Source organism: Procambarus clarkii, chromosome 11 (assembly GCF_040958095.1).
Source record: "Procambarus clarkii isolate CNS0578487 chromosome 11, FALCON_Pclarkii_2.0, whole genome shotgun sequence".
Lineage (NCBI taxonomy): Eukaryota > Metazoa > Arthropoda > Malacostraca > Decapoda > Cambaridae > Procambarus > Procambarus clarkii.
The window spans coordinates 39,918,113-39,929,630 of NC_091160.1; the positions used below are offsets into that span (position 1 = coordinate 39,918,113).

General features: G+C 39.0%; 1 protein-coding gene across 1 annotated transcript; it reads left to right on the forward strand.

The window, feature by feature from the left end:
* The first annotated feature begins 2,392 nt into the window (after positions 1-2,392).
* Positions 2,393-5,759, forward strand: LOC138363674 (putative ammonium transporter 1). The gene is made up of 9 exons (XM_069323055.1): positions 2,393-2,522; positions 2,723-2,812; positions 3,111-3,338; positions 3,721-3,920; positions 4,055-4,291; positions 4,497-4,608; positions 4,842-5,078; positions 5,210-5,314; positions 5,452-5,759. The coding sequence occupies exons 1-9, from the start codon at positions 2,393-2,395 to the stop codon at positions 5,757-5,759; spliced, it is 1,647 nt and encodes a 548-aa protein (XP_069179156.1).
* Positions 5,760-11,518: the final 5,759 nt, after the last annotated feature.

Below are 11,518 nucleotides of genomic sequence, written 5' to 3' on the forward strand. Positions count from 1 at the left end.
AGTTTAGATTTAGGAAAGACTTGGGTAAATACTGGTTCAGTAACAGGGTTGTTGATTTGTGGAACCAATTGCCGCGTAACATTGTGGAGGTGGGGTCCCTCGATTGTTTCAAGCACGGGTTGGACAAGTATATGAGTGGGATTGGGTGGTTATAGAATAGGAGCTGCCTCGTATGGGCCAATAGGCCTTCTGCAGTTACCTTTGTTCTTATGTTCTTATGTTCTTATGTACATCTGCATTTGTGCAGCTACCCTAGACTATATGAAGGGGAGTACAGTGTGTCCAAAAAGCTAGCTACGTGATGCTAAAAAAATCCCCATCACACAGGGTGGATAGTCATACAGAGGCATGTGATAAGTTGTCTGCCCTGGCAGACTCTGGGTTCGTTATGAGGATATCATCAACACAAGAGTGAATAAGGTAGCAGTGATACTAAAAGTCCCCATCTCGCAGGATGGTTAGTCATACAGGGCCATATGTTTAGTAGCCTGCACTGGCAAATTTTGAGTACACTGTGAGGATATCTTCAAGAACACGATAATGAATAAAGTAATTGCAAAGCTCCAGGTACCTCATGCCAACTGGTCTGAAAGGTCTAATAACTGGCCATTCAGTGATGTAATGTGGGAGGTCATGCCGCAGTTCCTGCTCACAGAGTTTGCACCTGGAGTGCTCAGGATTGGGAGATCTGTCACCTGTAGCCACCTGCCACAGGTAACGGTAACCCAACCTGATCCTGGCAACCACTGTGTCGCACAGTCTGGTGGACAGTGCGACACAGTGGTCCACAGTTTACCATCTTCATGAAGGAAGGTACATTCGGATGAATTCTCGGATGAATTCTTTCATCAGAGAATTTAGTATTATAACACTTACATATGTATTAGGTCTTTCCTTCACTTTCCTATAACATTTATTACAGTTGCGGCTGCAGTGAGCAGATGTACAACCACAGAAATAACTTCTAGCTTCGAATTAAGGTGAAGAGATGCGTATTGACAGAACATATGCAACACAAAACTAGCATGATAAGAAGATAATTCGAAAGATACCTAATATAAACTTATACTATGAAGGTGTAGATATTTGCACACCCTCAGTATTTCATATCAACAGATTTACGAGGTTGCCTCAGTTACTATCACTGGGCGCGACTCATGTATCATAGCTCTGACTTCAGTAGGATTTAAAATAATTGTCAATAAACCATCTTTTTGTGACTAATTCCTTAATAAAGGTCCTAAGTCGGAAGGTAGATGTCGGAAGCTTAATTGCTTAGATATGAACGAGAAAATTATAGATAATATGGAAAGTGTCTAATTATTTAGGATATTAAAAAATGGAACATAGATCAAGCGTCGAACTATTCCTCGGCGGGTCGGGAAACAAACTTTTTTGTTAAACATCTTGCCAAATTACCTTTTTTTATTAACAAGCTTAGGTATACACAGCAATGTGCTGTTACCCTATTATATATGAAGGATTAAAAACTAGCTATAAGTTCATCTAATATTCCCATCTCACAGGATGGTTAATCATACACGGAATCAGGGGAGGAAATACCTACCTCAGTACAAAAATAAATTAACTGACTAAATATTAACGTTATGATTTTTATAAGAGCTAACCACTGAACATGGAAATATTATATTATATTTATTTTTACCAGTTTCTATCAAATTCCTCTCAGATAATGTCTTTTTAACAAGCTTAGGTATACACAACAATGTGCTTCTACCCTATTCTGTAGAAGCCCCTTTTGATCTACCACACAGTGTAGATAAAAAACCAGCTACACCCACATCCAACATCCCCACTTCACAGGACAGCTAGTCATAAATGGAATCAGGAGAGAGCATAAAAAGTAAGGTATCTATTAGCCTCCACTTTCAAAATCTGGGTACAGCACAAGAATATCTTCAACTTCATACACTTCTTAGTATATGAAATAATTACAAATATCAGAGTACCTCATACCATTTGGTCTGAAATCACTGATAACAGGGCAATCACAAATTAGTGTTGGAGAGTATGTCCCAACTCTTGTTCACATACTTTACAACTGGAATGTTCACCATTGGGGGATTCATTACTTGCAGCCACCTGCCATAAATATCGATATCCCAAATTACCCGGAAGAGTGACGTATCTGTAAAAAGTACCAATCGGCAACTTGGTTGCTCACCTATATATACTCCAGAGGGTCGCTGAAATTAGGTATTAGGTAGCAGGTCCTGGCAGCGGGAGGGCGAGATCCTCGGAGCTGCTTGGCTTGCTCCACATTACATCCACGGGAATTTACGACGTGTTAATTTTGTCTGGAAATTTATTTTGCTAATAATTTTTAAGCTACAATTTGAGAGAGCTGGAAGCCTCGTTGCCAGCAACCAATATGGATGCCGGACACAATATTAGTTTACTAATGTCTGGCGAGAACCCGACGCCAATGTCCCGGGAACTGGACATCCTGCAGAAGGACCTGGACACCCTCTTCCTCATTGTGTTCGGCATCCTCATATTCAGTAAGTACCAAAATCTGTGTTTTCTCTCTTTTTTCAAGTATTTAAACATATATATGGCACCTATTTCACATTTTGTATATTAATAAAATAGTTGTATAATAGTACAATAATCTGTGTGTTAGATTTTGTTTTATTATGCTTAGAATAATGTATTTGGAATGCAATTTGTACTTTTGACTAACATTTGTTTATAATTTCAGTCTTGCAGACCGGGTTCGCTTTCCTTGAGGCAGGTTCCGTAAGGTCCAAGAACACCACCAACATCCTTCTCAAGAACATGCTCGATGTCTGTAAGTTATCAAACACCTTCTTTATTTGTTATCGTATCTGGCTTATGTCTGGTGAACCAGCACATGATTTTCTTATTCCTATCTCATAGCTAAAATACGCTCTCAATGTATATAACTTTGCCGACTCTTGTATTCCTGTAATTTCCTGGTTTTGTTTTTCCTTCTGCTGGTGTTATATACTAAATTGTTCTCTGTATTTAACTGACTTCCTCCCACCAAGCCTCACGTAGTAATAATGATATGAATTCCACAATCGTCCCCACCCTGTACTAACCATCTGCCCTGTTACTCTCCCCAGTCATTGGTGGCATAGCGTACTGGCTGGTGGGGTTCCCGCTGGCGTTTGGAGGCGGGAACAGCTTCTCTGGTACAGAGTACTGGGCGTCGTACGGGCTGTCGGACGAGCACCTGGCCTTTTGGTTCTTCCAGTTCGTCATCGCCACCACAGCCTCCACCATCATCTCGGGGTCCATGGCTGAGCGGTGTGCCTTCAATGCTTATCTCATCTACACGACCGTGCTGTCAGGTGGGTGTGAAGCCTCTTTCTCTCTGTAAAGTATATTTCAAATTTAGCAGGATACTTTACACTATTTTGTGGTCAATGAATAAATAACTTTACTCACTGGCTTTATTTATATAATTTAGATAATATTTGAGAGGAACCTTAACAGGGCAATCTTGAGAGAAAGACAATTTTTTAGACAATAATAGCCTAACACTGATCATTATAATTAAACTTTGTGTTTCTCAATAAATTTAAAAGGCAATGCAAACAATAATACATTCCCCACGGAATTAATAGATACATTATAAAATACAGCAGTGTTGGTACAGCTGTAGTGTGCCGTGTTTTAATCATGTTTGTGTGTTGTAACAGCTCAGTTATGATAATATTTGTGTTTGTACAGCTGTGGTGTACCCGGTAGTGTCACATTGGACCTGGTCAGACGTTGGCTGGCTCAAGACTCAACACTACCAGGACTTCGGTGGCTCCGGCGTCGTCCACCTCACAGGGGGCGTGGCAGCTCTTGTTGGGGCTGTAATTCTTGGGCCCAGAATCGGTCGCTTCGGACCCAAGGGCAAGGAGATACGTGGACACTCTGTGCCGGTATGTTCATAGAACAGTGGTAATATATTATAATCTGAAGTCATGAAGCAAGATATAAATATTTGTGGATTATCATGTTTAATACAAATATTACACGTCAAGGTGGAGGTGTAAAGTTGTGTTTGAATTTCCAGCTGGCAGCTCTGGGAGGCTTCATCCTGCTCTTCGGGTTCCTGGCCTTCAACGGAGGGTCCCAAGCGTCCATCAGCCACGAGGGTGATGCTGTAGCCATTGCCAAGGCTGTCTTTAACACTGTGATCTCGGCGTCTTCAGGAGGCATCGCTGTGCTCTTGGTGTACCGTTCTGTGCTGTGTGGGAGGGAGTCCACCTGGTCCTTCCTAATGGCTCTTAATGGTTCTCTAGCTGGCATGGTATGTACCGCTCTGCGCTGTGTGGCCGGGAGTCCATTAGTGCTAGTATGATGGACTCTGCTCGCTGTAAATTTTCATTGACAGACGTTTGATTTAAACTTAACTTAGTATTATGATAACATAACAAATTTCTTATCAAAATGGTGTTACTTGCAATATGTCTGAATTTGTTTATCCAATGCTTAAGGACATGTTTCCATGACAGGTGTCAATCAGTGCCGGGTGCAACGTTATGCGGCCGTGGAGTGCCTGTGTCATTGGCACAGTGGGTGGATCAGTGTTCCTCGCCATCCACACCCTTCTGCCCAAGTTGAAGGGTACGTTACTGATTCTCTCGCCGCTCAGTTTTCTTAACTTTGTCTCATGAAGGCAACAAGTAGCCGGCTTTATCTAACTTGAGTTTGAAATATTTTAACTTTAACGTTATGTTCTGTAGATGGCATATACTTAAATAATAATATTTATACAATTTTATATTATTGGGAAGTGTACGTGCATATTGGGACTGTTGAGGTTGTGAGTGTAAAGTTAATTAATATTTCTTCCACAGTTGACGACCCACTTGATGCTGTGGCTGTGCACATGGGAGGTGGGTTGTGGGGGCTGGTTGCTGTGGCCCTCTTCCAGGATGGTGGCATTGTGTACGGGGGCAGCGCGGAGGTCCTCGCCTGGAACATAGTGGGGGCGCTGGCCATAGTGGCCTGGTCTGGTGGTCTCTGTTTAGTTATGTTTGGTTCCCTCAGGCTGCTCGGCCTCTTGAGGGTGCCTCCAGAAATGGAAATTGCAGGCAAGTGAAGATAATACATAAAGTTTTCACTTTTGTATTATATAATTGATAATTGTTATATTTTTAGTGTTATGAACGCATTCATTATACATTGTATATGTTCTATATCTCTAACAATATCTGTACGCCAGGAATGGACATCTTGAAGCACGGGGAGCCAGCCTACCCAGCTGACGCTTGGCTGGAGAGCCAGTACGATGGATCCGTAAACACTCAGGAGAACAAGAGGAATTCAAGTAAGTTGTAAACTAAGTTGCTTTTAAAGTTTTGTGTGTGATGTTTATTTACTTGATATTAATGAAATGCATCATAGAAGTTCATACAGTTTTGTCATCAACATTTTCCACTATTCATCTAATCCATTATTTTCCAGATCTTCCACCCAACATGTCTGCCCCGGAAGAATTTGGCTTGACTAATTCCCAGGACCCAGCTCCAGTCCCTGGACACCTTGTATACTGGAGTCGTGCAGGACCAGTCCCATCCCACCTCTCACCCGTCGTGTCCCTCAACAACCACGAAGCTAACCACTTGAACTCCAACAATAGTGTCTCTGAAGCTGGCTTCACAATCCGACTGGGAGACCATGATCTGCGAGTCCTCGTTGAACCCAGAGATCAACGTGGTCAAGATCCTCAGTGTTACACCAATGAGGCTTTTGACGAAACCACAAAGCTTTAAGATTATCTTTTATTTGTCATTACTTATGAAAGTATTTGTATGTTGTCATTACTTATGAAAGTATTTGTATGTTGTCATTACTTATGAAAGTATTTGTATGTTGTCATTACTTATGAAAGTATTTGTATGTTGTCATTACTTATGAAAGTATGTGTATGTTGTCATTACTTATGAAAGTGGGTGTATGTTTGTCATTACTTATGAGAGTATGTGTGTTTGTCATTACTTATGAAACCTCAAAACTCTGAGATTCTCTGTTCGTTCTTCGACATTAAAGCTTGCCTGTATTGATTCGGTAAATTGACTTAATTAATTTATATTATTTTTCTGCACTAATTACATGAAATATATTATATATATTTTTGTATATATATTTTTTTATTCGGTGAACTTAGTAAGAAATCTGATAAACTAAAGGTTTAACAAGAATTACGTTAAGGTAAAGGATGTTGACAGAGAAAGATGGCGAGCATATTTTACGACTTAAAGTAGGGACTGGAATGAAGTATGAAGTATGGAGGGACTTGAAGTATGTGCCTAGCCACATACCTTCGCCCGACAGTCTTCCAAGAACTGCCATCGCTTATGCACTCTAATTGTGCATTTTTTTACATTTGCATTGTTCTTAATGGGTTGTATTCAAGTGTTTAACTATCAATAAGTTTCCTATTCTCGGATAATTACTTCCTGTTGTCTGGTCTTGATGATTTGATGGCCCATAAGATAATAGACTTGCGGTGGATTACTACCTAACTGGATGTAAGATAACATAAGAAATGATTTTAACATGTTTGAAAGGAGTAAGGAAAACAAAAAGGAATTATAAAGTGGAGACATTTCCCCAACGGAGATATCACCCGCCAGAGACATTACCTGCCAGACACATCATCCATCAGACACATCATCCACCAGAATCATCACCCACCAGACACATGATCCACCAGTATCATCACCCACCAGACACATCACCCACCAGACACATCATCCACCAGAATCATCACCCATCATCCACCAGAATCATCACCCACCAGACACATCATCCACCAGAGTCATCATCCACCAGAATCATCACCCATCATCCACATTATCCACCAGAATCTTCACCCACCAGACACATCATCCACCAGAGTCATCATTCACCAGAATCATCACCCACCAGACACATCATCCACCAGTATCATCACCCACCAGACACATCATCCACCAGAGTCATCATTCACCAGAATCATCACCCACCAAACACATCATCCACCAGTATCATCACCCATCCGACACATGATCCACCAGTATCATCACCCTCCAGAATCATTACTCACCAGACACATCATCCACCAGAATCATCACCCACCAGACACATCATCCACCAGAATCATCACCCACCAGACACATCATCCACCAGTATCATCACCTACCAGACACATCACCCACCAGACACAGCATCCACCAGAATCATCACCCATCAGGCACATCATCCACCAGAATCATCACCCACCAGACACATGATCCACCAGTATCATCACCCACCAGACACATCACCCACCAAAATCATCACTCGTCAGACACATCATCCACCAGACTCATCATCCACCAGAGACAATCTTCCATATAACATTGAGGAGGGCGACGTTGAGGGACCTGTACCATGGGCTGTGGGGCGCCCGTGTGCTTCCTGAGGCCCACCACCACCAGACACTCGGCCTCGTACTGGATGGCCTCCATCAGGCTGCACTTGTCCATCGAAAATCGTCAGCTGTTAAGATACGTAGCCACGTTGGTGTTGAACAAACCTGTGGTGTCGCACAAGAGATATATCACATTTTGAGTCAAATCAATTATGTTGAATTAAATAAATATATGTATTTAAGACAGAATGTTTTTTCTGCTCAAGGGGTGGGGGGGGGGGGGGCAGACGCTTGGACCTAGCCTCATCCAGCGTTGAAGGGTGAGTAATGTTGGCTATGTGCCCAGAGTGGGAGCGTCGGGGTCTATCTCCTCTACTCCCATTTAAAAGGAGTCGGCATCAATGACCCTTTCTAAATATATCTGGGAAAGGTGGCTGTCTGAGTCTATAGAACTTCTTCTCTCCACCCTTCCTTGGAAAATATATATATATATATATATATATATATATATATATATATATATATATATATATATATATATATATATATATATATATATATATATATATATGTCGCACCTCACTATTTTCGCCTAAAATGCAGAGTGATTTTCGTTATTTTCAAATATTTCTTTCCAAATTGGTTTATTCCAAATAATATTTTATAATATTTAGAACAAGAATTACTGACTTAGTTGTAAGGATTGGTTAACCTAATAAGAACATTTCTTAATATAATATTACTATATTATATTACTATATTATATTAGGAACATGAAATACTGAGTTAGTTATGTTAATTTAGGTTATGATAGGTTTGGTCGTATTTTTATGTTAGTTTCAAACTAAAAATACGTTTAATCATATAAAATATAATGGAAAGCTATATTATTTCATAAGACTTTTTTTTAGAAAAATATATATCTTTAGGAAAACTCTGCTTGTTTGTTTGAATGGCAATCAGGCTTCTTTGCTGAATGGCATTCAGGCTTGTTTGCATTTGTGTTCCTCACGTGTGCCCAAAAGAATGAGGTGATTTGATAAAATGCTATGCCCAAGATTACCATCCGAGTGCCGGTGGGGAAGTGGTTCAAATAGCTTCGGCTATCACTTCCTTATGTCCGGTCGTGATGGTCAAGCGGATTAAGGTGTCCTGTAGATACCAGTTGCATTGCTCCTGGGAGTATGGGTTCGAGTCACTTCTGGGGTGTGAGTTTTCAGTATATATATATATATATATATATATATATATATATATATATATATATATATATATATATATATATATATATATATATATGTCGTACCTAATAGCCAGAACGCACTTCTCAGCCTACTATGCAGGGCCCGATTTGCCTAATAAGGCAAGTTTTCCTGAATTAATATATTTTCTCTAATTTTTTTCTTATGATATGATAAAGCTACCCATTTCATTACGTATGAGGTCAATTTTTTTAATTGGAGTTAAAATTAACGTAGATATATGACCGAACCTAACCAACCCTACCTAACCTAACCTAGCCTATCTTTATAGGTTAGGTTAGGTTATATAGCCGAAAAAGTTAGGTTAGGTTAGGTTAGGTAGGTTAGGTAGTCGAAAAATAATTAATTCATGAAAACTTGGCTTATTAGGCAAATCGGGCCTTGCATAGTAGGCAGAGAAGTGCGTTCTGGCTACTAGGTACGACATATATATATATATATATATATATATATATATATATATATATATATATATATATATATATATATGTCGTACCTAGTAGCCAGAACTCACTTTTTGGCCTACTATTCAAGGCCCGATTTGCCTAATAAGCCAAGTTTTCCTGAATTAATATATTTTTTCTAATTTTTTTCTTATGAAATGATAAAGCTACCCATTTCATTATGTATGAGGTCAATTTTTTTTTATTGGAGTTAAAATTAACGTAGATATATGACCGAACCTAACCAACCCTACCTAACCTAACCTAACCTATCTTTATAGGTTAGGTTTGGTTAGGTAGCCGAAAAAGTTAGGTTAGGTTAGGTTAGGTAGGTTAGGTAGTCGAAAAACAATTAATTCATGAAAACTTGGCTTACTAGGCAAATTTGGCCTTGCATAGTAGGCTGAGAAGTGAGTTCTGGCTACTAGGTACGACATATATATATATATATATATATATATATATATATATATATATATATATATATATATATATATATATCACATAAGCACTTGGCATGGTATTATTAACAAACAAACTGAAGCTGACAAGAGTGTAAACAAAAACAAATTTTTGAGAAACAATTTACTCAAACTGGGACCGTGTCGACTTCTCACACAGAGATACAAGTTTTCCAACAAAAGAATCAACATATTCTTCCTGAATTTGTGAAAGGACCCTCTGCAACTAAGCAAAAGTTCATTGATGTATACCCAAGGAAATCACACTAACATGCATTTGAAGGTCTTCGCGTTTGGTGGAGAACTGCATTAACTACACCAGAGTGCATGGTGGTTATTTGTAAAACATGGATTGGCTGTTACGACCCTCGATCCTACAAAGTACGAGCAGTGATCTTGTGAGTATAATATATGATTTATATTATATAGAGTGGCGGTTATATTAATGCACTCTCAAACGTACGAGGATAATACGCTTCTAGCTAATTTAGCTATGCTATAAGGATATGTGGTTAAATGTATAAAACTTTACATTCTTAACCACATAGTACACTCTTAACCACAGGTTACATTAATACTTGGGTGAATGGTGGCTATAGGATGTTTTTTAAGTGAGAGTTGAGCCAAGCCAAGCCGGCAGTGGTGCGGGTGGAGTCTGAGATCTTGTGAATGTTTTATTATAATGCACAACCCACACTCCTGTTAAGATAGTACTTTCTGTAACTGTAATCTACTTTCTGTAGACCATCGTATATGCATAGACGTAATAGACAATTAGATAGTAGAATTTGGTACTATTCATTTTATTGTCCGAAACAAATAAAGCTAAAAACCAACTTAAATATTCCTTGACTTAGTATAACACATATATGTATGTGATATACACATTCTCAATCGACTTGAGAATGGTCCAGGACGGACCGAAACGTTGTCGTCCCTTCACCTTCTAGTGTGTGGTCTGATCAACATACTTTAGCCACGTTATTGTGACTCTTCGCCTGCTCATATATGTACTATATTATGCCTCAGATAGTGTGTATTAGCCCTAGGAAGGTTAGGTTAGGATAAGTTTTCTTTGCAACATCAGTACAAAAACTTTAACGGTTTGTCCAAATTCATTAGTACCGATTTCTACTTTCTAATTGCCTTTTACGTCAATATATGTACGACGGTCCTCATCGTTATTACCTAAACATGAGAATGGGCTACAATATATGTTAGTTAGCCCATCCTCTTGTTTATATAGCGCTTATAGTAACGATCCGCACTATCGTACATATGTTGACGTAATGCACAACTAGAAACTAGAATTTAGTATTATAGAGTTTGGACAAACAGGAAAAAGTTTTTAAGAACATAAGAACAAGGTAACTGCAGAAGGCCTATTGGCCCATACGAGGCAGCTCCTATTTATAACCACCCAATGCAGGCGATGAGTCACAATAACGTGGCTAAAGTATGTTGACCAGACCACACACTAGAAGGTGAAGGGACGACTAGTATATAGTATATTGTCGTCCCTTCACCTTCTAGTGTGTGGTCTGGTCAACATATCCACCCAATCCCACTCATATTTATGTTGCCTTAATCCCACTTTTGTATTTATCTTGCTAATAAAACCTAACAATCCATCAATCTTTGTAAAATCTCTTGTATGTAAGTACCTTACCTAAATAAACATTTATTTATTTATTTTATAATCTAACCATCATAGGCCTAATACACGATATCTGAGACCTAATATAGTACATATCGATGTGCACGGTCAAATATATGATTTATATTATAATAGTTACATTGTAGGAATATTTCATATATATATTAAATATTTATTTAAGTCTAGGAATATTTAAGTTTGGTTTTAGCTTCATTTTTCTGGACTCCTCATGCAAACCGACATATTTAGTTATACTAATCTCCTTCCCTTTCTCAGAATTTAGTCTGCTTATAACTAGAGACATTATTCTTGAC